This window comes from Brachyistius frenatus, unplaced genomic scaffold (assembly GCF_029030835.1).
Source record: "Brachyistius frenatus isolate BFR_SWC_R1_liver_20210118 unplaced genomic scaffold, ASM2903083v1 Contig_104, whole genome shotgun sequence".
In the NCBI taxonomy this organism is placed as follows: domain Eukaryota; kingdom Metazoa; phylum Chordata; class Actinopteri; family Embiotocidae; genus Brachyistius; species Brachyistius frenatus.
In genome coordinates, this window is record NW_027210703.1 from 44,500 (window position 1) to 71,365 (window position 26,866).

Below are 26,866 nucleotides of genomic sequence, written 5' to 3' on the forward strand. Positions count from 1 at the left end.
TTTGTATCTCTAACATTTTAAATCAAACTACAGACACACCGATACATGTAGTCAAACTAAAAATGATTTTTAAGACGATTGCAGCTTAAACGATAACAACAACAAAAACTGATCAGAGAAATGGAAAGCACTCTCTCTACATGCAACATGAAAATGTTTTGGTGCAACAACAAAAAACACCTCAACAATGGAAACAGTGATCTTGAAAAAGCTGTAAGTGTCTAGTGGTCGGAAGAAATGCAGACCAGGCTGTGCACCTTCAAGCACACGGGTACACATCCTCCACCCACACACCAGCAGACACACTTCCACAGTTCAAAGACAGCGTCTCAGTGAAAGTGAAATCTGAGTCGGCCATTCTTAAACCTGCGCTGCAGTCCGTCGTGTTCATCTTTGGTGTATATCCTCCAGCGTGTGTTACAAGATGACTTGGTTTACTGCAGCTACGCTGCTGTTGTTGATGACATTTGGTCTGTTGTCTGCTCAGGATAAAGGTTAGTTCACTATGTTTTTGGATATGTGAGACGTTTTACTCTTTTGTTTTCTTACAACAAGATAGTGGCACAGTCAGAAGAAAGCCAGAGTGTCTTTTTTAGAAACCAGAAGTAATACTTCAGTTGAATTACACTGTAGACCAAAGTATATTATTCAAATATCAGTGAAAGTGTCTGTGGCAGTTTTATCTGAAATTTTAAGCTGGTAAAAATCAAACTTGGGGGTGTTTGTAAAACTGTTATTAAAGCGAAACCAAACACAGAGTTTTAAATCTTTACAAAAACAATCCCTCAGGATTAAGTTGATAGTGTGACTTTGTATTTTTTTTTTTTACAACGTATGAACTGTAGTTTACTTGCCATAGAACAGAGTAGAGTAAAGTACATACTGTAATTCATTTTTTTTAGATAGAGCCAGGTTATCACCCGCTTGTTTTTTTTAAGCGACGCTATTCAGCGGCTTGCTGAAGAAGTATATTTCCCAGATGGGTATGAGAGTGGCGTTAGTTTGAAGAGTGTTTCCCAAATTACAAACACTTCCTTTAAGCTATTTAAAATAAATAAAGGACTAAAAAAAAAAAAAAAAGTGTAAACTGACTAATAACTATTTCGTTTGTTCTTTCAAATTGTGTCCTTTGTGTTCTAGATACCTTAGAGGTCCTTTACCCACAGCGTACCATCACCACCACTCGAGGCTCGTCGGCCAAACTATCCTGCGAGGCGCACTATCACTTTGTGCAATGTGGCATGGTGGATGTCATTTGGCATAAAAGTGCCAAACCAAATGTGCCGCTGACCGACCCCAGAAAGTACTTCACCACAGTGAACGAGACGGTGTCCAACGGCAACATCAGACGCAGACTGGTCGTGACGGAGGTTCTCAACGTGACGCCAAAAGACGACGGTCGATATCAGTGCGCGGCAGAATGTGAGAATGAAGAGAGCGCGATGGGGCATTTCATCAAGATCGTCGTCAAAGGTATGGTCTTCATCAAAGGAACATTATGGTAACTGAGTGGATTTTTTTTTTTGTTGTTGTTGTTGTTTGAACTTCAAGTTGGCGACGACCTTTGGCTCATGGGCGCATACAGCTGTACTTAAAGTGGTGTAATTTGTTCCTCAATTTTAATACAGTGGGAAGGAAATGTGTCATTTTACACCGTAGATGACACATTCTCTATGTTCTCTTGCAGATTGATCATCTGACCGAGCTGGCTCTGTTCACAGAGGATGACGAAAGATGGCTGACCCAGACTATATTTTCCACAATTATTTTGAGACAAAACTCATATTGGTCCTGTTTTGAGCGAATTGAACAAAGATTATGTTTCAATGGGTTTATTCCATAGCGACATTTTTTTATTTGTCTTTTAATGTTTCATCATCAAGTGTGACTTCTGGATTATAACTAGCCAGATTTTTACTGTGGTTTGTATTTGGGTGGTTCATATAATACATATGCAAATTAATTTTGCCATGTACTATGTGTAGTAGGCTGTATGTGGTTTGTGTTGTGAATATTGGTCTTTTGTAAGACATTTGAATAATGAATGTAATATGAAATATGTTGCTTGGCTAGATATATTATTTGCCCGATCAGCCAAAAACAGACACCGCTGTGTTTCAGTGGCTTATTAATTAACACATTTTCTTTCTCTCTCTCTCTTTTTTTTTTTCATAAAGTGCACTATATTACGATACATAGAGGATTTTATTCATATTTTTATTCATAAATTAAGTCAGGAAAGAGACAGATTTGACTAAATAATTTGGGTCTGTGCCCAAAGTCAAAATAATAACATGCAATTTGAAAATGAAATCTTCATGTCACTGGGAAACCAGGCTCTGTACACATTTCTAATGTAAAGGTAGAAAAACAATGAAAATTAATGGAGAGAAAGAGAGATTATGCAACAGAGATTCAGCGGAACAAATGAAAACCTTGAGTAACGTGCTGGTTTGCCGGCACACATCAGATGATTGTGAAAAGGTGTTAGACTCACAGCAATAAATAACCTGAACTCTTTGGTGATTCATAAAATGTGCAGCCACAAGATTGTATTTTTCAACTCGCATTTCCCAATGCCGAAAATCCCCACGAGGCATTGCAGAAAAAAGACCGTACTTTCGATTTTCCCTAGGAAGAAAAAACATGAAAACCAAGATTGGAGTTGAACTGCTTTAATATCCTTCCGGAAGAAACGTTCAAATATGATTCCACTACAGCCTTTTCACCCCATTTATCTATTTTTTTTTTTTTTTTTACTATAATAGTGGAGGGCATTACAAACCAAACCATAGGACAGGAAACTGCAGTAATTACAGTGTGCTGCTCTGAAATCATGTTTAAAGTCACGTGTACAGTCTGATTAAAGGATTTTTCTGCGTTAAAGAACAATCAAGCAGTGTATAAAACAGAACTTTGTCTGGTCTTAAAATGAGTTGGCAGTTTGTCCCAAAGGTTCAAGGTGCCGGTGAAATAACTCGTGACTACCTTTGGTAAAGACTTTTGATATAAATGGACTTATATTCATGGTCCTCAGAGGATACATTCTAATGACTTTGCTAATGCCCTGACTTGTCATTTAGTGCCATTATGAGGTTACATTTTTAAAATTATTCAGTAAAAAAAAATCTCAACATCTGGATTGGCTCCAATGTCTGTCCATTCATGGTCCTCAGCTGATGTATCATACTGACTACGGTGATTCCCTGACTTTTCGTTGAGCGCCTCCATGAGCTTGATATTTTTACTTAAGTGAAATATCTCAACTACAATGGAATGTTGTGAAATTTGATTTAGAAATTCATCATGAAATAATATCTTTGGAGATCTTCTCTTCATTCAGCAACATTATATCAGGAGAAAATTTTAATTGATTATATGATTGATATATATATATATAGACCAAACAAGGGCAACCAGGGTATTTACACAAAAGCATTTGTCAATGTATTTATTAAATAAAGTAAAAAAAAAATAAAAAATAAAACAAACTTAAACTTTTACCTTTTCACATATGAATATTGATAATTTTGGTTTTAAACTAGGGCCCCGATAGCTTGCTACTCCTCCATCTAGAAAGCATGAAATAAAGTAACCTAATGTTTACAGTATAAAACGGGGCAATTTTTGTATTTAAAAGGCAATTGGTCAAATTGTTACCAAACATCAAATCACATTTCAGTTCCGAGAGGCTCTGTGACCTTTCTACGTTTTCTGTAGGAGGAAATAAAAAGGTGATAGGAACAGTTGCTGAACAGGAAGCCACATTCAGAGCGTCTTTTAAGATGCTTCACAGAAACCTACACTGATTCCTCACAGCGGTCTCATTTATCAGCAGCACGTGAGCCAGGCTACAGAGGCCAAGATGGCTTCCTGCTCATGCTGCTTGTTGGTGATTGTGCTTTGATGGACCTTCTTCTATGTGGTCAAACTTATATTCTTGTAAAAATCATTTGCTTCACACGGGATCCTCCTACTAGATGATTGTGGCAATATGAAAATAAATTTATGAAATCAAATCAAATCTTTGCATTCATAGTTACTTGAATATCAAAGAAGGAAATGCAACACGAGTTCAGAATGGACATTTGGATCGATGAATACTGCACAACCAGACATATAACATTAAGGCTAAAAGTATATAATAGAGATGAGGTCGTATCGTAAAACTGACATTCATATATAAAACAGGATCAATTGTAAACACACAAATAAATGAAATGTTTAAATTCACGAGCTGAATCCTGAAATTACCGATTTATATACAATTCAACAAATTATTTGATTAGAAAACTGTGTTTTGCACTCTAAAAAAAAAAAATCATGGGTACTTTACTGTTTTGGTATGACCAGGCTTCTGCTATGAGCCTTTTGATTTTCCCACAGACTGACAAGGCAGTTTATTATTAACCATCATGAGTCACAGATAGTGGCAGACTAATAGGAGGAAATTTTGTTCTAATATTGGATTATTATCTGCATTTGTCGTTCACATTGACCCAAGCTTGTATTTATCTTGAAACCAGGGAGTTTCTAGTGAATCACACCAATGTTGACATTTCAGTATTTCTACATTGTAACTGGATACCGGCGCCCTCTTCTGGACGACTTGTGTAATGTCAGACGATGAATCGTCGAGGCATCGTTTCATTGTCATCTACAATCAGTATAGATTAACGTCCCTAGATCAATAATTTTTTTTAAGCCAAGTCCAATCAAAATGTGGTCTCACTAAATTGTCTTGTTTTTGTTTTGGATCATACTGAAGTGTGACATTTTGATAGACATTAATATTGCACAATGTGGGTGCTTCCTGGTAACCTTAACGGTAAAGAAACATACCATGAAAGAACAATGTCATTGGCTGTTATATGCTATTCCCTTCTATATCCCATGTTTATCTTCTTTCTCCATTCAATAACACCTCTCATTTATATTTTAAAGACATGTTAACACATTGAATGTTAAGACACTTGAAAAAGATGAGTTTATTCTTAAAATGTCAGGATGTGGATGTATGATCTTCCACTGAGGTTCACAGCATAGAAAAACTGCACCGTAATCAGGATGTGACAGCGTGAGCCACCTTTCCTAATGTAGGTGAACGTGCGTGTTCTTCAGTGTAGATGTTTAAAAAAAAAAAAGAAGAAGAAAGATAAAAAACATTTCAAAGGAATTTAAACTAAGTTAAATTCTTAAAATCATCACGCGGCCAATATCAGAGAGAATAAGGGGGAAGTGAAACATTTGCTGTATCATAATTCAAATACCTGTTTGTTCAGGGAAGAAATCAAATACAGAGGCTCACAAAGAATTAAAAAAAAATGTCTCTGGATGATAATACCAGCTGATTAAACTTTGACAAAGGCTCCGAGATGGGAGTAGAAACTGTTCAATATGTATACAGCTCTGGGCTTGGTTGAACAACCATTCACCTCTTGAGATTTTTGTCCATCACGCTTCTCATATCTCCACCTAAAAGATTCTGAGTGAGAGCAAATCTCTTGAACTGCTGGCCAAAGGGAGCAACTCCAATGTGTCAGTGAGCTTTCCTCACAGGCAAAACACAATTATTAATCTTACCCACCTGTATGTCCCTCATGGTCTGAAGGATTCAGAACCTGGAGCCCCAAGTCCTCTTCCGGTGACCTTTAGGCTACCGATTTCTCCAAAGTATAGAATTTCTTTGAGATTTGTGAGTCAACACACAGAAGGCCACATCAGGAGGTCTGTGATTGGCCGGGCTTGATGAATTTGCTCTGCAGGAACACCCTGGAAACACAGACTCCCTCCTTCTTGTTGACCGTCTCTCTCAGGACGTAGTCGTTCATAACAGAGCGGAAGCCCGTCTGCTCAAACAGCTCAGCAAGGAGCTCTGAAAGAGGAGAGAAATATGAATAAAGACTTCACACACACTGGAAAAATTGGATGTCTGACACCTTTTACAGAACTTCATAGTGTACTTCCGATGTGGTAGTTTCTGTTAAAAAAAACAAAAAACGTTGAGTATTTCCAGATAAAAGCTGTTTTTAATTACATAAAAACAACAATCTATTAGAACTAACTTACTCCGAACTGGAAGCTTGATACTGATACTGAAGCTGACCAACAAATATAAAAAAAAAACTAAACGGGTTACTGCAGTGGAAATAAACATTGAGGAGACTGGAGAACAGTGGAAGTGGATGCTCAACAAAATAAAAGCATACTCTATCTATGTACTTTATCTATACTACCTATCAAATTACATAAAGAATAATTCTATCTGCCTTTAGTATGAACCTGTCTAACTACTCAAGACTCTTTTCCATGACACAAACAGACATAAAATTGACTCTTAAAGTAAATTACTGACCTTTAGAGAAGAAGTAGGATCTGGTTCCGTCTTGGCGGACGTAGAAGTTCTCCCCCAGCTTGCTGCCGGATTTAAATCGGAGCATGGTGTGGTCGTACAAGCCGTAGTCCCTGAACAGGACGATGCCTCCAGGCTTCAGTACCTTTAAGTCACATTACACTATTTCAATCAGTTTGTACAATGGACAGTCACCGCCAGACACGTGCTTGTAAGTTACCACCTCAAACTCCGACAGCCACAATAATTAAGCTCTTTCAATCAATCTTTTTACCCTTTGTCTGTAAAGACACTCAAACGTGGGTATAAGAGACACACAGGTGGGAGGATGTGTGTCGTTTTTGTAGGAAACAACTCCCAAATCCATCAAGAAAAATTAAACTTTCCGAGCTGGCGGGATTCACCCGACGCCGTCTTGTTTCTGCTCTCTCACCCTGCCGATGTTCTCCAAAACCAGCTTCATCTTGTCGGGATGGACGGCCGACAGGACGAAGATGAGGGTGACGACGTCCACGCTGCCTTCTGGCACATTTGCCATCAGATCGTCTTTAGTTAAGTCACACTGGAAGGCACGGCAGCGCTCGGCGCAGTACAGAGGGTTTTGCTGTAAACAGAGAGAGGATGAAGTCATTTTTATTAACATCTTTAAAAGGGCTCTTGTTGACTTTGATTTTCATTACAGATAAAAGCTTTTCAGAAATGCCTTATATTTTCCTTTTACTACTTTAGGAAGCTGTCCTGTACAACTGCAGTGTAATGCTTTTATGAGCAACTGGACAGGTTTGTACATATCTGGAGCTTATGCAACCAGCAGGAGAATACAGCGTTTGAATTAGTTAGTACTCCGTGTAAAATGCCTGGTTCTGTTGCCCCTAAAAAAAAAAAAAAATAATACTTCACAGGTACATTGATGGATAGGCATCTTACTTTGACAAATTCAACAGCACGCGGCGAGAAGTCACAGGCGTAAACGAAGATGTTCAGGTCATCCTCCAGCAGGGGGAAGATGCAGTTCCCCACGCCGCAGCCAGCCTCCAGCAGCACCAGCCTCTGGGACTCAAACTACAAATCAGGCAGGACAAAGACAAAAAGGTAAGAGATGGCAACAAATATCAGCTCATACTTCAAATGATGCGCAGAAACTTTGACAATTCACTTTGAAACTCATTTACCGGAAACTTGAAAGTTGTGCATCTTTTGTAAATAAATCACTGCTTATTCCCACAGCTTCCTTAAAAAAAAAAAAAATTAAAAAAAATGCACGGTGGTAGGTGTAAATTAGAAATGTAAGTAACTACACAGTTCATTTATGGACTATTGACAATGAATTGAATTTGACATGTTGTAAAAATGTCTCAATTCATGACCTACCGACCCTTGAAGCCTCATTACAGGGACATATTTTAGAGTTCAGCAGGATGTCTGACCTACACATGGGAAACGGTGCATTTTGGTGGCTGTCTAACACGCAACTAAGAGCATGGCAGCACAAATGAGAGAAAAACCGATGAAAGAAAAAAAATTAATAGGTTTAATAGGGCACAAATAAGTAAAAAAAAAAAAAAAAAACTGGTTTCCTCTGATGTAAAATGCCTTTGTGGTGCACATGATAGTGAAACAACATCATATCCCGGTGCCCTCCTCACCTCTCGGCGGGCTTTGAGCTCTTCAAATTCTCTGGTGGTCCAGTGTCGGTCCTTGAAGAAATTCGTCGTGTTTCTTTTGTAAAACAAGTCCCAGTTTTTCTGAGCTTCTTTCTCCAACTTCATTTGTCTGAAGCTGGACACCGGCGCCCTCTCACCGCCGAGCCTGTCCGACTCCTCCCGGGTTAAAACTCTGGCAGAGGGGGTTTTAGTTTCTCCGGCGACCCGTGAACACATCTGATCTTTCGACTCCACTTCTTCGGGATGTGTGGTATTAATATCGCCACTTAAGTTTTCATTTTTCCACAGTGCCATGCTGCCGTTGAAAAAGCCCCCGGTGGTTTTTTTTTCCCGTCCTCTGCGTTTACAGCCGTTGATTTACGAGATAACTAAACCTGGCAACACTTTTTTTTTTTTTACGTATTCGTCGTCCATCGTGTGCCTCAATTAAATACGTCCGTGTGGCGTTTTTACATATGATTCCGTTTCACACCGCCATTGCTATCGTTGCACGTTACCGACAAATAAAAGTACAATTTAGTCCCACAAAGTAACAATTCTGTTAAATGTCGGCTTTATTTGTTAATGTATAATATATCCGAATTAAAAAAAAAAAAATAAAAAAAAAAAAAAAAGTAGTGTAGGTAATCGGCTGTTAACTGCCTGCTTTTCGGTGGCATTTGACTGTTGGACCAAAAGCGGAAGAGGAGTGGCCGAGTGACGAAAGTGATGTTTTGCTAAAGGTTAGCCAGGAGAAGCTAAACTTTGTCTTACAGTTTGGCTTCGTAATCCGGACCTCGTGTGAAGCTGCTGGATTTACCTCGTCTCTCCGTGATATTTTACTTTAAATGTGAATTTTCCGTTGGTTTAAAAAAAAAAAAAAAAAAAAAAAAAAAAAAAAAAAAGGGCAACCATGAACGGGAGCACGAATCCGCTGCTGGACAAAGAGGAGCATGTTTTGAAGCTCGGAGAGAGCTTTGAGAAGAGGCCAAAATCTTCCTTTCACACCATCAGATGTGAGTGCCAAAGACCGTCTTTACAAAACTTGGGATTTTACTGTTCGTGTGGGATGAAGTCAGCTCACATGGCGGCGAGGCTGTTACACAACCAGTCAATTAATTATCTGGATGAATGCAAAAAAACAACAACAACAACATCACTTTGAATGTGTTGACCAGATGTTTTGAAATAATTTTGCTCCAGTCTAAGAAAATGCTTTGTTGCATTTAAAACCTCAATTCATCCGTTTATTTGCACGGTGTCTGTGTTTCCTTTATCTAAATCAGGGGTTTGATTGAAGTTATGTCATCAGTTTCTAGATTCATGACTGTTTTAAGGTTTTTGTTTTAAAATGTTTGTACATTTGTACCTATATTTCTTATTTTGTCATTTTTATTGCTTTGCTCTGTACGTATATATGATGCTGTAGCAAAAAAAAAAAAAAAAACAAATCCCTTTGAGGGATTCATAATCTATCTATCTATCTGTCTAATGAATCAGATTTACAATCACTTTTCACAGCAGCTCCAATGTTGACTACAAGCTGTTATATTGGTATCTGCAATCATAGCGTCCAATAATTAAACAGAAGCGTGGCATTTTAGGTGTTATAACACAGGACCTGATTGAATCCTGATTGAATCACTGATTTTTTTTTTTTTAATTTTTTTTTAGATGACTTCAAACCAGCATCTATCGACACGAGCTGCGAGGGAGAGCTACAAGTGGGGAAAGGAGATGAAGTTACCATAACGCTACCTCACATTCCTGTAAGTCCGCTTTTTGTCCTCCTCCTCCTGTGAAACAAAACAGAGCGGGATCTGGAAGACGGCACATAATTAGATTCCCGTTGTTCCTTCCAGGGATCCACGCCTCCAATGACGGTGTTCAAAGGAAACAAGCGGCCGTACCAGAAGGACTGTGTGCTCATCATTAACCACGACACCGGGGAGTTCGTACTGGAGAAGCTGAGCAGCAGCATCCAGGTCAAGAAAACCAGGTGAGAGGTCGACGTCTGAGAGATTCAAACCAATGAAAGCAACCTGTGAGTTGTCGAATTTGAGTCCCGCGCTGCCGTTTAAATAGATTTACGTCAAACCGTGTTCAGAAAGGACTAATGACTGGTATGTGTGTTTGACAGGGCGGAGGGCAGCAGTAAGATCCAGGCCCGGATCGAGCAGCAGTCGGTTCGGTCCAGCCAGCCCAGCTCTCAGTTCCGGGCCCCGACCAAACCCGGGGCTGGGATCAAAACTTCTCCCTCCCCATCGAAGGATGACCCCTCCCCGGAGCCTCAACTCGACGACATCAAGAGAGGTGAGGTGGTTCAGCCGCAGACTTCACAGAGCAAACGCTACCCTGACATAATTATAACAGCAAACGTAACAGAGAGTATATTCTTTTCTTTTTTTTTCGAACAACGACCCCGCTGACTCCCCGCTGCTGTCGACAGAGCTGCGAGCGGAGGTGGAGGTGATCGAGCAGATGAGCAGCAGCGGCAGCAGCAGCTCCTCGGACTCGGCCAGCGCCTCGGGGAGCGGCGACGACAGCAGCAGCAGCGACGGCGAGCACGACGCCCCGCGACCGCTCAGCCAGACGTCCCCCAGCCGCCTCCCGATGGCCAACGGTGGAGCCGACCGGCAGCAGGGCAACAACCAGCTCATGAACACGCTCCGTGAGGATCTGTGACAATGCCAACAGTCTGTAAGCCTGTAAACCAAAAAAAAAAAGCAAAGAACGTTCGAAACTTATTTTTTCTTTCTTCTTGGTCTTCACAGGAAACGACCTTCAGCTCAGCGAGTCGGGCAGCGACAGCGATGACGACTGAACTCCAGCGGTCAGACTCCCTCCCCCTCCCCCCTCCACTCTCCCTCTCCTCCTTTTCTCCCTGGTTCTCTTGTTCCTTTGCTGTGATAGTTGACGCCAGCTGTATATCTTGGTTAGACTGTATTTTTTTTAATTTTTTTTTATCTTATTTTAGTATATACCTGAATTTGGCCGGCCTGGGACTTTTAAGAGTGTATTTTTTCTTAGATGTATATATATTTTTTTTTGTATAGCAAAACTTTAGAGAGAAACTTTTACTTGAGAGGTTCGGAAGATTATATATTAGAGTGCACATACATATTTTCTGTACTTAGAGCAGCTAGTTTTATCTACTTGGATTATCTGTTTTCGTTGGGTTTTGTCTTTATGGTGAGGTGAGCAAGATACAGTCTTGAAATATCACCCTGTATTCTCTCCTTGTATCTTGTCGTTTATCAGAGGAAGCTGCGGGAGTCCTCCCTGCATCGTTGTTACGTTTGTATCAATTCACTAAAAATACAACAAAAAAAAAAAAAACAACAAAAAAAAGCAGAATTGCACAGATGCTTTGCAAATGAGCGAAAATTCAAGACAAACACAGCCATTGTTATCATCTGCTAACTTAGCAAATGTTGAGATCAGTCTGGGGCGCGAAGCAATCAGCTGTACTCTGACCTCCGAATCTCAAATTTAGCTCGTTGTTTTGCCGGTCATGTTACAAAAGAGTCTCAATACGTCAAACTAATGTTAGATGACCGCCATTAAAGCCGCTGTTCTACATGTTTCTTGCAGTCAACAAATCCCACAACAGAACCGTCTTTTCTAATACTTTCTCAAAACGAAGGTCACTAGAAATGCTGCATACGTTGGGGACTATTTTCTGCGGCGGAAGAATCCATATTTGGTGCTCTAGGAAATATTTGGGAGAGCAGGACAAGCGTACGTGAGCCCGAGTATGTTAGGCTTTGTGTTTTTGGATTTCTTGACAATAAGAGAGACGCAGATCGTAACCGGGCTTCGTTTTTTTAACCGTTCACTGATAACAACCTCCATTATCCTTCCGGGTGCTGTTCTAAAGTTTGGTAATAAGTTCAAGTTTTGGCAGTTCAAGACTGCTATTTTCTTACATAACTTTATAGGAAATTTGATGTGCAACATGCTGCATATGTTTAGCGATTTTGTTTTCCACCACAAGTAGGCAGAGAAGACACAGACATGTATTGACCATGCTGCTGTGGATAACATGTTAGCAGGATTTTGAATGTAAGTCTTGTATTCACTCTCATTTTTTTAGCTGTGGTTTGGTTTTGACCAACTCCTGAGGTTTTCTTTACCATTTACTTCCACTATCTTTCATGTGGTGCTAGACAGCGTACGCTCTTATTGTGTAAGATTATTTCTTATTGAAATAGCAGCGACAGTTTTAACGGGAGATGTAGATTAGAGCCTAAGAAACCCAAACGCAGTCTGTTTGCAGCTGAAGAATCAAAAATAATAAGCTAAAAGAGTCAAAGTCAAACTGAAAAGTTGGATGTTATTGGCAGTGTTACCAAATAAAACCAAAGGCAGTTGTTTGAGTACACACTTCCTGGCACTCATCTTGCAGGTACAGATGATACAAATGCATTTTATCAACAGTGTTTTGTCAGTTTGTTACCTTTGGTCTGATTATCGTGTGAAAAAAGCTGTTTGACACTACAGTGAGTTTTACTATGACTGCAAGGTTTTAGAGAATTGTTGTTAATAATAAATCCTTCATCGGTAATTGATGAATTATTCCAAATTTGAAGGACGGTCCAGATTTGAGGGGGCATCAGTATAGGCAATTAAGAACATTCACAATACTGCATCTTCTAAGAAATACAACAACTGAAAACCAAAATATAAAGAAATAAATCTGGAAAAGGGAAACAAAATTCCCCCAAAGAGATTTAGTTTCCTAATGTCATTTTTTTTTTCAAAATGGCCTGTTTTATCAGCCCTGTGTCACTTCTGTGTTCAAACAGAGAACAAATTGTATTTTTGATCTATAATTTTCATACAATACCTTTAACCATCGTACCATTCCATGCCTTACAGCATTTCAGTTTGGAAATGAAGGTGAATGTGTCTGTTTCTGAAAAAATGCCAAAGAACAAGATGTGCAGGAATGTTCATAGTGTAACAGTGTCATGTCCGTTTCTTTATCGTATTGATTTGAGTTTTATCTCTGACTTTGTTAATGTCAGTGACTTTTCCCTTAATCTGCCAGAGACACCGGTGTCGGTCAGTATTGGTCATACAGTGTGTCCTGCAGTACGATAACCAAAAACCAAAACTGGAGAGTTTCTTTACAAAATGATCAGAATTAAATGTCGTTGCTGCTCCCTTAATAAGCAACACTTATTAAATAAAAGAGATTTCAGATACTTAAACCTGCAGTGCGTGACCTCTACACTTACAGGATTTTTGTTACATTCAAGCCCGGCCAGATGAGGTTACACAATGTTGTTTTCCCCACCAAGAAAATCTCTGTATTTCACGGTATACACTACGCTAGCCGAATGAATTCAAACTCAGTGACTTCCGCCAGGCGAGGAATCATGTGGCTCGTCTACACTGTCTAAATTTGATAAAAATCCAATTCTAGTAGTGAAAACAAATAATTTTGCATCTGTTTTGACACCTTTTATCCACAATGAATTCGGCGACAGTGTTGTTGTAATTACTCTCGCTGGCAGAAGGGGGCGACACAATTTCCGCAATGCAGGTTTAATAAAGACAGTAAATACAGGCAGTAAATTAGGAATTTGAGGTTTTCACTTTGTACCTAATGAGACATCTTCTCAGGACTTTGTGGGATCCATTGATATCTGTTCACATTTGGCACCCTTAAAGGTGGAACAAACCTAAATCGAGACAGGTGACCTCATGTCACTCTCAGCATAACTCCATCCAACTTTAGTCTTAGCTCGTCAACTACATTTGAGGAAAAGAAAAAAAAAAAAAAAAGTGAAAAGATTCGCAAACTGAAAACAGCCACATGGTTTAAAAGAGTAAAAATGATATCTAACTTTCAGCTTCAGTCTAAAAACATCAGATTTCAATACCTGCATCATTTACTGGACATCTGCTCCCAAAAGATTTGCTGGCCACCAACTTTAAAGGAGTACTATGATTTATTTGTAAAAATAGACTCTCTCCATTTTGAAATATTTAGTATAGGCTATTACAGGAGGGATGGTTGTGCGGCACTGTGAAAAAGAAACCCTTCAATTAGCACTGAGGACACACTGTACGTTCGAGTTCATCACACAGAATGTAACTGCTGTTGTTTGGGTTTTATATCACGAAGAGCAGACATGATTGTTAGTTATCAGACGTTCACACCGCACAGCACTAAAAACCGCGACAGTTCGAAGTCGGATTTCCTGTTAACTGTTGACGTATTTCTTCTTTTATGTGGGAAATGAACCGTCTTCCAGGAGTCGATGGTCAGTTTCTGAACCCACCCCAGCCTCCAGTTGTTATCCTGTTTTTTTAAACACTACTTGAAGTCAAAGTGGATGGTGGAGTATTTAATGAGCGAACCATGAACGTCTAATTCCCCCACCGTGGTTTTTACCCTGAAAACTATACAACTCTTGAATTTGTTGTCTAATGGATTCTGTTGTATTTGGTGCTTTAGTTCTCATGGTTTTATTTTAGAGCTACGTTCATGTGACATATGTTTGTACAAATTTGAAGGTGTATTAAGTGTGCAAATGTATTAAAAAAAAAAAAAAAATGTACTCCTTATTTGTGCGAATTTGGTTTTTAAATAGATAAAAAAAAGAAAAAAAAAAAACTAATTTAGGAAAGACTTTAAAATCTGCTTCTTTCAGTAGCAAACAGCTAACAACTGCACACGCTGATCGCTGCTCTCTATTACATCACTATCAAGGACGAATCAGGGCTTCCCCCAAATAGTCGACTAAACATTAGTCGACAAGAAAAGTGTTAGTCGACCAAGTTTTCACTAGTCCTTTAGTTGCAGAAAGTTAAAATAAAAAAACTTCTTGTCAGATACGTTAAAATAACGTACAAAAACATTTGTAGTTGGCCGAGTCTTTCCCCTTTGAAGAAGGTGTTCCTGTGGGTAACCTGGGAGTGACTGATGTTCAGAGGGCCCTTTCGTAGGAAGTGACTCTCGCATTGTGAGAGGCAACATTAGCAGCCAGTGAGCAGTGCGTGCCGACAGCAGTGATTACGTTTCTCTAATCAACCGTAAAGTGTCCAGTTAAGCCCAAACAGTTACAGTTTAACAGTTTTCCATATCTTGTGCACCGCGTTCGCTGCTTCCCCCCAAAAAAGAAATGAAGACCCGGTTCTTGCAAATTTACGACGGTGTCCCAGCCTCACCTCGTCGCAGCAGACCTGGTCCGGACAGTAAAGGCCAGTTAGCAGCTACGAGGCAGACCGGAGTCAAGGTAATGCCACGGTTGGGAGCTGCACATCTGGAAAGGTAACACAATGCATTTTGCTTTGGCTTTGGCTTTCTGAATTGCAGCATCCACTTTCTCTTGCTCTCTCTGTCACTCTCTCTTAACCACACACACACGCACACTAGAGGATGAAGGTCCTTTAAGCCCTGACTGTCAATAACCTGGACAGACATATAGTGTCGTGCTGGTCGTGGCGACACATTGAGAATCATTTGCAAATTTTTAAAAAGTTCTATTTGAAAAACTTGATATTTCGGTTTTGTCGTTCTTTCTAATGAAGCACAATGGGAACAAATTCTTTGTCAGACCTTAACGATTTTATGACACCTCAAAAGTACCCATTCATCCAACATCTATACCCGCATGTATCCTGAACAGGGTGACGGGCGGGGTGGAGCCTGTTCCGGTTGTCTTTGGGTAAAGGTTGGGGGTGCAGCAGCTGAACGGGTCGCCAGTCTGTCACAGGGGCCAACACACGTAGAGAAACAGACATACACACTCGCATTCACACCTACGGGGCCCTTCAGCATCACCAATTAACCGACGCTCCATGTTTTTGGTCGCCTTTGGGGATTTAAAGCAGCAGCAGCAGCAGCCTCGAGGTGGAGCCTTCTTCAAGACTTTAAAGAGTAAAGACGGCAGTCAAAAGTGAACTTCGAGAAACGATTATATTGCTGGTCTTAAATAATTAATATCGTCAAGTGAAACATAATGCTTAACATGAACGCCTTCAGTTTGAGATCAACCACAACAACCTGTACACGGAGCATTTAAAAACAATACAGTACTTTTTTTTTCCCTGCGATGGTGCAAACGACTGAGTCACATTTGGGCATTTCTCTTCAAACAGTAACACCAAAAGTACACAAATACATAAATAGCTTTTGTTTCCCTTTAAAATCATTTATAACGCAATTATACTCATGATTCTGGCTCTTGCTACCACGTGTCAGTTGACCGATATATAAATTAACATCAACAACAACAAATAATAATAATAATAATAATAATAATAATAATAATTAGAACAATAATAATATAAAAGCTGTCTGTCTTTCATATAAATCTGGCTAGTTTACAGTATGAAATGATGGAATAGAGATCACGAGGGCAGTTTGACATGATGCATCAGAGAGTTTCTCCGCTTTCAATCTCGCTATTCCAAATAGCAGACGCCCAGTTTCCCTCTTTTAGTGTGTTTGCAAGAGAAATTGGGGCGCTGTGTCGGCTCTGACGGGAGTCCTCTGGCCCACATTGTCTGCTGAGGGTCCGTGGCATCGTGGCGAATGTTCCTCAGATTACTGAGATGTAAGATCTCCCCTGAGCTTTCTCTTGGGATTTCAGTTCTTCCTCTGCGAGACTAAAATCGGCGCCTCCTGCGGTGGTGCTTGGAGTACTCGGTATCGCAAGAGGCGCAAGGAAGTAAGAGGCTGAGCGTGGCGCCGACAAGCCGCCTCCCGTCCGCTACGTTTTCCCTTCAGTTCATCACCGCGCTTTCGCATCTCTGACGTCTCGAGTCACCGCGACGCGCTCCCTTGCGTTAGCTATGGACCCTGAGTACCTTGTTGCATCTGATCTGTCGACTTGAGACCCTTTTAGCGTTCCTCCCAAACTCTTCTCGACTAATTTGCACACTAGAGATGACCCTCCCTTAACCTTGGCCCCGCCCCCTGCCCTCCCACCCGAGTCACGAGGGTCACCGTCCGGGGCAGGCGGTGGGTTTGATGCAGCGTCCCTGGAACAGCACCAGGTTGGCGGGGCAGTGGCAGCCGGCCACGCAGGGCTTGAGGCACGGCCCGATCTCGTTCCAGTTGTCGCAGGTTTTGGTGCAGCCCGGGCCGCACGTGTCGTACACGGCGTCGTGTTTACACTGCGTGGCTGGTGGAGGGAAGGGGAAGGTAGAGAGAGAGAGAGAAAAAAAGAAGTTAGGACTTAACGATGGAAGAATACGTTTCTTTCTAGAAATGAACTGTTCCTGGTGCCTTTATTGCCAAGAAATTAACATTTGTAAGATGTTGAGAAGCCAGTACACCATTCAGCAACTTAAAAACATTAAAAAAAAAATAAACACCTTAAACATTGCCAATTAAATTCAATCTGATTAAAAAGAGGAGGAAATTAAGGCTGCATACAGTAGATCCTATTTCAAATATTTCACTAATGCCTATTTGTTTTCTCGCATGCTGCATTAATGTAAAACCATATACACTCAGTTGGCAGTGCAATAAATACACAGAGCTAAAACTCATTCAAAACGACCTTCGTTGAGGTTATTAATATTTGTTTTTTGTTGATTCTAATGCTGTTTAACTGTGTTGCGTTACACACACAGCTCCAGGTTTATTTGAGTTATTTAAGAGGAGTGGACAAAATAATGGAAACACCAATGGAGTTCAATGGGATCGCAAGCTTTAAGCATCCAAAATGACCATAAAGTTAAATCCACGGCTCAGTGAAACAACTCAAGGTTTCATTTACTGCCAGCATGTTGTGTTAGATTGCATTGTGTACATAATCAAAAATAAATGTCCACAGCAGCAGCCATGTTTTTCCAGTCGGAAGAACGGTTACTGTGAACTTAAATACCAGTGGCAGCAAGTATCAGTCTTTACATCTTAGAATTTGAAAGTGGAAAAACCTGTCTGCATTAATATATAATAAGACTGGCCCCCAACAGTCGTGAACAACTCCCAAGCAGCTCTGTGATTGGTTAATGTCACTGACCCATGCAAACTGTGTCAGGCTTCCAAAGGACCGGCGCTCCCTCCCTCTCGCAGGCTCTGCTGTAGGCGATGAAGGACTCGCAGTAGCAGTTTTTATGGACCGGACACTCGCACATGTCCGTCACACACGACCTACAGAGGGCAGGGTTGGTTTAGTTTAGGATCAGGTTTTGGACGGGATAGTTCAAACATTAACAGAATCATTCAGAACAATGGATGAATACATTTACGTGCGTCTTTACACTCTTTCAACGTGCGATTTTAGTTTTTGTGGTTTTAACGTTTAAGATTCGTTTACTGGTAAAGAAAGAAAAATGATTTGATTTGTGAAAATTTCAATACGATGTGTATTGTATACATAGTACACTTTTACAGAGATGACATTAAATCGGTCCAGTTCCAGTATGGTTATAGCAGGAGTTAAAGGTTAGAAAGTTTTATTTCAAGTTAATAAACATTAAAAAAAAAAAGTAAGGCAATTTGTCCACAGTGTATATTTATGATAAAAGCCCTACGTTTAAATAAAGTGAGGTAGGTTTGACTTTTACTGACAGCAGACTCAGCCTCCTCACCTGTAGAAAGGGGCGAAGTCCACCACGGGATGGCACTTCTGAAACTCCCACGACTTTATCTTCTGGCACTCCCGGTGGGCCCTGAACTTGACTTTGGCGCTGCCGGGACACAGGAAGGGCGGCGGCTTGCGAGGCAGATGCTGCTGGGAGCAAACCTCGTTCCCCTCGACTCGCCACGACTCCGCGAACTCGTCCAAGTCGAACTTGATCTTGCCGTCACCCCCCACGGTGTCGTCGCGCTTTTGACCGTTGTAGTTGCCGCAAAGGCCGCAGAGGCGTCCGCGCAGATGAGGAGCGGCTACAACCTCCACGAAACTGTCCCCATCCCAGGTGATCTCCAGGCCTGCAGGCGGAGGAAGTGGAGGGGAACAAAGTTTAGCTAAAATGTAGGACTTCATGTAATTTATTGGGAAAATAAAGTAAACTAAGTGCATTTTATATGTTTTCTGTTATATGTCTTCAACATCAAAAAGCTACATAAAGCCACACTTCCTTTTTGAACTTTTCAAACACATGGTCCTCATCAGCAAACAGTTTGCTAAGTTGTCACAAAAATTACTTTAATTTGAAATGATTTTGTCAAACATTAAAGAAATTAACATTAAGGGCCAGTTTTAGTGACAACTATCTTTTCTTTTTTTTTTTAATCTAGAGTGGGCAGTTGGAATTTTTTTTTTTTAATCTTTTCCTGTCTGCAAAATAACACGTTACTAACAGTTCTAAAGTTGTCCAGCTTCATATGAGACAAAAGGGAGAGGTGAAGATTTTAAGCTTTGAATCGAGACGTAGGATTTTTAAAAAGTAGGAGCAGAGTGATGTGTGCCGACCTGCGATGGTGGTGAGTTTGAGCAGGTATCCGTCCAGGTCGATGTGCACCCCGGGGCCGTGGTAAGGAAGGGCGATGCGGGTGCCGTTCCTCCGGACCGTCAGGTGCTGGTGCAGGCTGAGGCTCAAACCGCCCAGCCTCACCTCGACAGCCTGAGTCCAGGAGAAGGAGCGAGTCCGCCGGGCGTCGTTCTTCACCAACACCTGCGATTAAAGTCATGGAAGAATTCATGGTGAATAAGAGTTTGTGTGAGTAGAGTGATTTTTCACCTAAAGAATATATATTCTTAATGTATTTTATACTTAACACAAAACTTAAAACCAGAGGGAAATTGCTGGCCTATCTCCACTGACTCTTAATTTGTCCTAATTACACATTTTTCTCGTGATAGAAATTATATTTTTTTCTCTTTTGGCAGATGCTAACAATCTCTGATCTAATTCTGAGTACACAGTTTACCAAAATCTCAGTGTACTGCTTTGATAAATCTCTGAACCCCACCGTACCGTGAAGCTGGAGTCTGGGCTGTTGATGTTATTTCCCGGCCCCCCAGAGGGGACGCCACCACAGTCACGAGTCAGCACATACTGACAAGTTCCCTGGAAATTAAAGGTCCTGCCGTCGAAGGTGTTGTAGTGAGGGTCGCCAAAGACTGTACAAACACCTGGTTCTGGAGAGGTGCAGAGACAAAGACAGGGAAAGAAAATTGTTGAAATATGTTTGACGCAATTACCGAAAGAAATAGAAAAAAATCTTTTTAACTTAGATAAGTTAAAGTGCCAGCTGTGGGACAGCAGTAGGTCTCTATTACTGTCCCCGAATAGAAGGAGACAACCTAAAATTTGTGGTTTTAATAGAGATACATGCTGAAACCTGACAGCCGGCAGCAAAAATCAAATTTATGATAAACGCTGAAATGTGTGGCACTAATCTGTCTCTCTCAGAAGTGGAACCAGGATCTGTGGTGTGGTGAAACGTCTGCCTCACCAACTGAAGCTGAACTGTACATTATATACAAGTGAGGTTTCTGGAGTATTTGCAGTCCTGAAATAGAACATTTTGGGGGATTTTTGCTGCAGTTCGAAGCCAAAAAAAACCCACCAAGACAAATGACCCGAGGGCAAACCACAGTCTGGACTGAAGCTCATGAGGAATCCTCCAGTGAAGATAAAGAAACTGGACTTGGACTCATACTGTAGGTTTTGGCTTTTAATTACCTTTCTAAATATGATTTAATAGAAATAATCTGTCAATATTTGTGATCCTACAGCTGCAAACTGTAACTATAAACAAACTTGCATACATATATTTAAGATATTTTTAGACTCTTAGGCCTCAAATTAAAGGGCTTCCTCAAAGAGATCAGACATCAGCGAGAATCCCACAATTCACTGTGTGGAGGGATTTCAGGAGGAGGACAGGGGGGCGGAGAAGGACTTACTCACTTTCAGTGCAAACTGGACAGCAGCCGGTTCTGTTCAGGATCTTGTTCTGCAGCAGAGATGAGTCACAGATGCACAGTGTTAGAAAACTCTCTGAAGGATTGGACAGATTAAGAAAAGATGGCGGGACGCCTGAAGATGGTGAGCGATAAAAGAAAAACAGAAACTTTTTGACACGTAGCAGACACATGCAGAACAGAGACAGATCAGGGCAGAACAAAACATGTAATACTTCTGAAAACGCTTCCACAGTTACAAAAATGACAATTCTTGTTAATACATTAAAACATCCTTAGGGGACAAAAGCATGCAGAAAGAATACCCTCAACTACCCACAATTAAATAATAATAATTAAAAAAAAAAAAACATGGAATGCCATTAACAAAAGAAATCAACATACACATCTAACTTTTTATTTTATTTTATTTTTTATAATTATCTAAAAATATCTGCTCATTAAAAGCACAATCAACCCTGAATGGTAACTTAAAATTACAGAAAAAATAAAAACAATTCTTGAGGTTCAAAATTGATATACATCTTTTTGCGTTTGTTAAAATGTCACGCCTGAAAAATGATAAAGAGAGAGAAGGTCCAGAAGATGTTTAAAGCAAAGAATATTGCTAATATTAGAGATAAATCAAGATAAAGATAGATCAGTCCAGCACTTGAAAGCTTAACTATTTCAGGCACTCCTAACAGTTTCTGCATATTTGCACTAGCGATACTAATATGTAGCATGAAATAAAAATTCACTTTTCCAGGTTTGTTTTTTTTATCCAGCAGCTGAAAGATTTGGTTGAGTCCACCAAGCATTTTGAAGATATCCTATGACAATAAAAACCCACTCTTTTTCCGCATTTTGTCGGTGGGGAAAACAAAGATAACAACGTGTTCTGTTTTGTCATTCAGACAGACGGAAGAGAAATTAAATGAAAGATCGAAATGGAGGAAAAGTTCACATTTTGACAAGTTCACAGTTTAACCAGAACGGCCTCAGAGACACCGATACTCCAACTTCAACCGCTGAACTTTGTCTGTGTAACAGGACCCTCTGCATGTGTGTGTGTGTGTGTGTGTGTGTGTGTGTGTGTGTGTGTGTGTGTGTGTACAGTATGTTTCAACCTCCATCAGAAGTGCAGATCAGAGGACTCTTTCACACACCTAGTTTTTGTTGCCTCAGGGAAGCCCTTCATTAGCGCACACACACTTTTGCTCTTCTTACTTTGTGAGGACGCTCTCTGACATAATACCTTCCAGCTGTAGCTCCTTATCCTGACCTTAATCATCACAACTAAATGATTTAACACATATCCCAACTTTTAACTAATTCTAACTTTAATCGTCCTTCGAAACTCCCGACCGGCCAAATGTCCTCACTTTCCAAACATGTCTAAAATTTGAAATCGGTCCTCACAAACATAGACAAACAAGTACACACACACTTTTCCCCTGTCTTCCTCCCACACACACACACACACACACACACACACACACACACACACACACACACACACACACACACACACACACACACACACACACACACACACACACACACACACACACACACACACCACTCATCTGTCATCGCATACAGACGTTCTCTGTACACTCAATACACACTCCAGAGTCCTAACCTCTGCACAAAGGGCACTCTCTCTCTTTGAAGAGGGCTGCCTTTTGACAGGCCGAGGACACACACAAGCACACACTCTCATTCAAACACACACACACACACACACACACACACACACACACACACACACACACACACAGTGACAGAGATTGGTTTTCAGGGGCCTAAATATAGGGAGCCTCTTCTTTGCTGTCACTCAAACGCCACACAGACAAAAGGCTGTTCGGAGACACACTGTCTCCAAAAGGGACCTACACACTCCGCCGACCTGCTGCTGACCGCAGGACGACAGCATGGGAGTGTGTGTGTGTGTGTGTGTGTGTGTGTGTGTGTGTGTGTGTGTGTGTGTGTGTGTGTGTGTGTGTGTGTGTGTGTGTGTGTGTGTGTGTGTGTGTGTGTGTGTGTGTGTGTGTTTAGATGTGATGCAGGCAGTCAGAGAGATGAGTCAAACTCATGATAACTTTGGACAGGTGTGGGAGTTTGTGTGTTATGAGCACAGACTGTATATAAAAGTTGGACGTCGCTTCCGGGTCTGAAAAATGAGGCCGATGCAGAAGTACCTGAAACTGCAATACCACCGAGTGCCACTAGAGTTTGGCTCCAAAAAGTCTTGGGCTCTAGAGAGTCCCGTTCAACATCTCTCATGAAATTCAAAGTCAATACATCTTTTCCACGTATTATTTCTGTGTTGCTACCTAAAGTCGATCCTTCTTATTTGTTTTCTGGCGGTCCATCTGAAAATAATCCTGTCATTAGTTTGGAAAAAACAAGCTTCAAAAAGCCGTGCTTTTTTTTAACCACGTGTTTTTTCTAACCAAGTGGTGAGACAGACGAGACACACTAAAGATACACTAACAGACTGGTAGTCTCACCTCAGCCTGTGTCCATGTCCATAGACCGTAATGTGATCTTATCAAAATACGGTGTGAACAAAACAAAGACGGCTAATTAGCAGATAAATGCTGCAGACCATAACAAAAATATTTCCTATTTTACTAGGGTCAATTACCCGAGACGGACATGTGGGATTTCTGTGATCTAGGATCTCTCCAGTACAGGATAATGAATGCATAAAGGAGTGTTAAAACATGTAATCAACAGGAAAACCTAAAAACTTCAAAACTGATGTAGCATCTTCAGCACGCCAACCTGTTCTTGCAATTCATCACGTGACAGAAACGACAATATTAAAGTGTTAAATGCTACTACAAAAACTAAGCAAAGCCGTGGCATAAATACTCCGAAAAATACTTCATGAAGCAGCATGTAATAAGTGAAACTTTGCCCTGGAGAAAAAAAAAAACCCTCCCTGCAGACCACCTACATCACTCCGCAGTCGCCTGTCCTGACCACAAACAACAGGTGAGGGCTTGTTGTAATCGCTGGAAGCGTGTGAACTGGGACTAACATTGACACCGGCTTTGACTGCGTGACCGCCACCGGCCGGCGGTATGCGAGGAATCCACTCCATCACCCACCGGCCGACAGACGACCTCGGAGCGACCTCTGCGACAGGTGAACGCAGCGCAAACCTTCTTCCAGCCAGCAGTTCCCAGAGTTGAACAGCGAAGCTTCAGCTGCACAAAAGATATCTAATGCGAAAACTACCTGTCGCATCTTCTGATAACGCCCACATTTAAACAAAAAAGACGCTAAAACGGAGTGACATCAGCAGTTTTCAGATTAGAAGCGGAGGACGGGACGATGAGATGTTCGCTGTTTTGGGTTCGGTCTGATACTCGACACCTATTTTTTTTTTTTTTTTAGGTGAAACAGTTGAATTTAAGAGTCACTCATGGCAGCTCTGTGTCCGTAAATCACAAGCAGTATCATCGTTTGAGGCGTCACGCGTGTGAAGTGAAAACGACGCCGTTAGTCATGGGCTGTAAAGTGTGTGTCGGACAGAGAGCGGGAAGGAGAACAAGTAGAGCGACAGAGTTTTTGTAGGTTGAACAATGCCGGGTATTCAACCATGCAAATAGCATGCAAGTCATTGATTGGCCGGTGGGCCTGTCACTCACCGAGGGGCAGCTGGTGATTGGTACACACTGCTTGGGCCGACACTCGAGCATCCCTTTAACGCAGGCGCAAAGAGTGCAGTTAACTGACGACCACATGTCTCCTTCCTGCAGTGGACAAAAGACACAACAAGATCAGGACACTTCTGTTCGTCCGTCCGTCCGTCCGTCCGTCCATCCACTCCGCTTCCTCACCCTGTAGATCTTGTTCCGGACTCTGCAGTACTTCACCTCCTCCACCTTCACGTAGGACAGACACTCCTCACAGCACTGGTTGCCCTGGCAACTTCCCTGCCGTGAGCACCGTCTCTTGCACACCACCGTGGAATCCTTCGAAGAAGAAGGACATGGTCATGGAGGGGAAAAAAAGTCAAAAGCCCCCAAAAAAAGATTTAGAAGAATTTTTTTTTTCAATGAAGGAAAAAAAGTGAAATTTAAAAATATGAGTTGACGATGAGCGTTTGATATCCAGGCTCGTACCTTGCAGGTGCAGGTAGTACAGTTTTCGTGTATAAAGGAAGTGTCATTCTCGTAGACCTCGCTGTGGAACAGACAGCTTCCTAAGGACAGATCAAACACCTTCCTCTGACCTGCAGGAGGAGAGACAAGGTCACATGTAAGAAACACACATTATTTTAGTTGCTTCAAACTTCAACCACCCAAAAGTCCATCTCAACCACAACAATAGCTCACTTCTAACATCAGTAAAGTTATGTCATATTTGATCAGTTCATGTGTAATCAAGTGTGTTCGCAACAAGTGTTGTCCCGACCAATGATGGAGAGAAACATGAAGTGACAAACTAGATCAGCAGAGTTAAACACTGAAAAACAGAAAAACATCTGCATTTCCAACTCGTGTGGAGATTTTACATCAGTTTCTACAAGGGCCGCAGATCAGAGGGCTGCTTGCTGGTCTTTACCGAGGCATCTGGGACAGCACTGTCCGAGCGGGGTGTGGCTGAGGTGGGTGGGGCAGGAAAGGACAGGACACACCTCCCTCATGCAGAGAGTCCGCCCTCCCTGGAACAACAACAACAACAACAACAACACAACTATAACCAACGTGCATTAACTTCAACCTTTTGATCTTCAGGGAGAAATTTGTCTTGGATCTTCTTGGAAGTGATAAAACTTTATATGTAAGCATATAAATATTATAGAATAATTTGACTAAACATCCATGTTGAGCATGTTTTGTCTGATTGTCTTGTTGCTGTTTGGGTGTTTCGTAATGATCACCAAAAGAACGCTGACAAGACAAGACGACGCTGACTTTGCAGAACTAAAATTGAAACATGCAAACAAAGTTCCCTGATATTCCATGAAGACATGGTCAAATATTCTGATTTTCCCGGTCTGTTCCCTGTAATAAAGGCTCTTTAAACAATCCGTATTTTATTAGAACCCACAGAATAAATAGGAAATATCAAGATTGATAAACAGATCATTACACATTTTTAACTTGGTAAATCAGCAGGTAGAAAAATGACACCCGTGTGTGTGTGTGCGTGTGTGCGTGTGTGTGCGTGTGTGCGTGTCAAAAAGCCTGCAGGGTGCCCCGACTAGGTGTCAGCACATTAATGCTGTAATGTGTTTATGGACGTACCTGTAGGGTCTGTTTGTCTAAGGGGGAGGGGGGGGGGGAACAGAGAGGGAGGAATACGGGAGGAAACGAGGGGGATAAAAAGCGAGGAAAGGGATGTTGTTCCGACAGAAAAAATGTGCGACTCCCGGGAGACTCCAAAACCAACTAATTTGTAGGACGGAGTCTCGGAGCTGGAAGGTGAGCGTGCGAGTAGTGTTTGTGTGTACTCACAGTGCAGGTACACTTGATGCAGGGTTTTCCTTCTGGGCTGAACTCCTCCTTCTCTTTATACAGACGGCCCTCGAAGATGCAGCCTGCGGGGACGGAAAGCAAAACATCGTTTCGTTCGCTTTCAACACGTTTACCGAACGCACTCATCTTTTGTCTCCTCGCGTGAAGCTTTTTAAATCTACGGCAGTTTTAAAGCGAGCTCAAGACGTTTTACGCATTTTGTTGCAAAAACTGTATTCATAAAATCACACGCCGACAGCAGAAGAAACAAGCGTACACGAGTGTTTTTTTTTTTTCTTGTTATTAATACAAACCCGATTTCCCCTCAATATGATTTATAGTCAAGAAAAAAATAACATAAAATGACTATTTTCCATCATACCTTGGTTTTCCAGTGACGTTGCACCCCGTGTCGAAGTAAGACTTTGGCATATTTGACTTATTTTAATTATTATTCACATGAAATACTGCAAGATTTTTTTTTTTTAATACTTAAAAGTCACAAATTGTTCATCAGCTGTAAAAAGCAAAATTCAAGGACTCACACTGACACCGTTTGTTTCGAAA

General features: G+C 41.2%; 4 protein-coding genes across 5 annotated transcripts in view; 2 read left to right on the top strand and 2 right to left on the bottom strand.

Annotated features, from left to right (window-relative positions):
* The first annotated feature begins 326 nt into the window (after window positions 1–326).
* LOC138628731 (uncharacterized) lies at window positions 327–4,024 on the top strand. Its single transcript, XM_069711922.1, has 3 exons — window positions 327–494; window positions 1,141–1,473; window positions 1,688–4,024. The coding sequence occupies exons 1-3, from the start codon at window positions 425–427 to the stop codon at window positions 1,690–1,692; spliced, it is 408 nt and encodes a 135-aa protein (XP_069568023.1). The 5' UTR covers window positions 327–424; the 3' UTR covers window positions 1,693–4,024.
* A 933-nt stretch (window positions 4,025–4,957) lies between these two features.
* mettl6 (methyltransferase 6, methylcytidine) lies at window positions 4,958–8,452 on the bottom strand. 2 transcript variants are annotated; one of them, XM_069711919.1, is made up of 5 exons: window positions 7,999–8,452; window positions 7,280–7,414; window positions 6,786–6,956; window positions 6,356–6,497; window positions 4,958–5,875 (listed from the first exon to the last, which is right to left on the bottom strand). In XM_069711919.1, exons 1-5 carry the CDS (start codon window positions 8,308–8,310, stop codon window positions 5,721–5,723), a joined length of 915 nt encoding a protein of 304 aa, XP_069568020.1. In that variant the 5' UTR covers window positions 8,311–8,452; the 3' UTR covers window positions 4,958–5,720. The 2 variants fall into 2 exon arrangements, with proteins under 2 accessions (XP_069568020.1, XP_069568021.1); XM_069711920.1 differs by lacking the exon at window positions 4,958–5,875 and adding an exon at window positions 5,911–5,980.
* A 250-nt stretch (window positions 8,453–8,702) lies between these two features.
* eaf1 (ELL associated factor 1) lies at window positions 8,703–14,321 on the top strand. The gene is made up of 6 exons (XM_069711910.1): window positions 8,703–9,011; window positions 9,670–9,764; window positions 9,858–9,994; window positions 10,136–10,308; window positions 10,445–10,666; window positions 10,770–14,321. The coding sequence occupies exons 1-6, from the start codon at window positions 8,909–8,911 to the stop codon at window positions 10,817–10,819; spliced, it is 780 nt and encodes a 259-aa protein (XP_069568011.1). The 5' UTR covers window positions 8,703–8,908; the 3' UTR covers window positions 10,820–14,321.
* A 1,588-nt stretch (window positions 14,322–15,909) lies between these two features.
* Window positions 15,910–26,866, bottom strand: part of bmper (BMP binding endothelial regulator) — a 33,528-nt gene continuing 22,571 nt past the window's right edge. The window contains exons 8-18 of the mRNA XM_069711909.1: window positions 26,300–26,382; window positions 25,404–25,503; window positions 24,962–25,071; window positions 24,677–24,811; window positions 24,485–24,589; window positions 20,827–20,872; window positions 19,888–20,051; window positions 19,383–19,584; window positions 18,556–18,898; window positions 17,985–18,115; window positions 15,910–17,138 (exon numbers count right to left, since the gene is read on the bottom strand). Of these exons, the coding sequence (XP_069568010.1) occupies window positions 16,957–17,138; window positions 17,985–18,115; window positions 18,556–18,898; window positions 19,383–19,584; window positions 19,888–20,051; window positions 20,827–20,872; window positions 24,485–24,589; window positions 24,677–24,811; window positions 24,962–25,071; window positions 25,404–25,503; window positions 26,300–26,382 (1,601 nt within the window). The 3' untranslated portion in view covers window positions 15,910–16,956. The remainder of the gene's footprint in view (window positions 17,139–17,984; window positions 18,116–18,555; window positions 18,899–19,382; window positions 19,585–19,887; window positions 20,052–20,826; window positions 20,873–24,484; window positions 24,590–24,676; window positions 24,812–24,961; window positions 25,072–25,403; window positions 25,504–26,299; window positions 26,383–26,866) is intronic.

Coding starts and splice junctions, on each gene's coding strand:
- eaf1 (XM_069711910.1), top strand. CDS start 8,909: ATGAACGGGAGCACGAATCCGCTGCTGGACAAAGAGGAGCATGTTTTG. Junction 9,012..9,669: donor TTCCTTTCACACCATCAGAT/GTGAGTGCCAAA, acceptor ATTTTTTTTTAG/ATGACTTCAAACCAGCATCT. Junction 9,765..9,857: donor TAACGCTACCTCACATTCCT/GTAAGTCCGCTT, acceptor TGTTCCTTCCAG/GGATCCACGCCTCCAATGAC.
- LOC138628731 (XM_069711922.1), top strand. CDS start 425: ATGACTTGGTTTACTGCAGCTACGCTGCTGTTGTTGATGACATTTGGT. Junction 495..1,140: donor GTTGTCTGCTCAGGATAAAG/GTTAGTTCACTA, acceptor TTTGTGTTCTAG/ATACCTTAGAGGTCCTTTAC.
- mettl6 (XM_069711919.1), bottom strand. CDS start 8,310: ATGGCACTGTGGAAAAATGAAAACTTAAGTGGCGATATTAATACCACA. Junction 7,415..7,998: donor AGCTCAAAGCCCGCCGAGAG/GTGAGGAGGGCA, acceptor CCTGATTTGTAG/TTTGAGTCCCAGAGGCTGGT. Junction 6,498..6,785: donor TTTTGGAGAACATCGGCAGG/GTGAGAGAGCAG, acceptor TGTGACTTAAAG/GTACTGAAGCCTGGAGGCAT.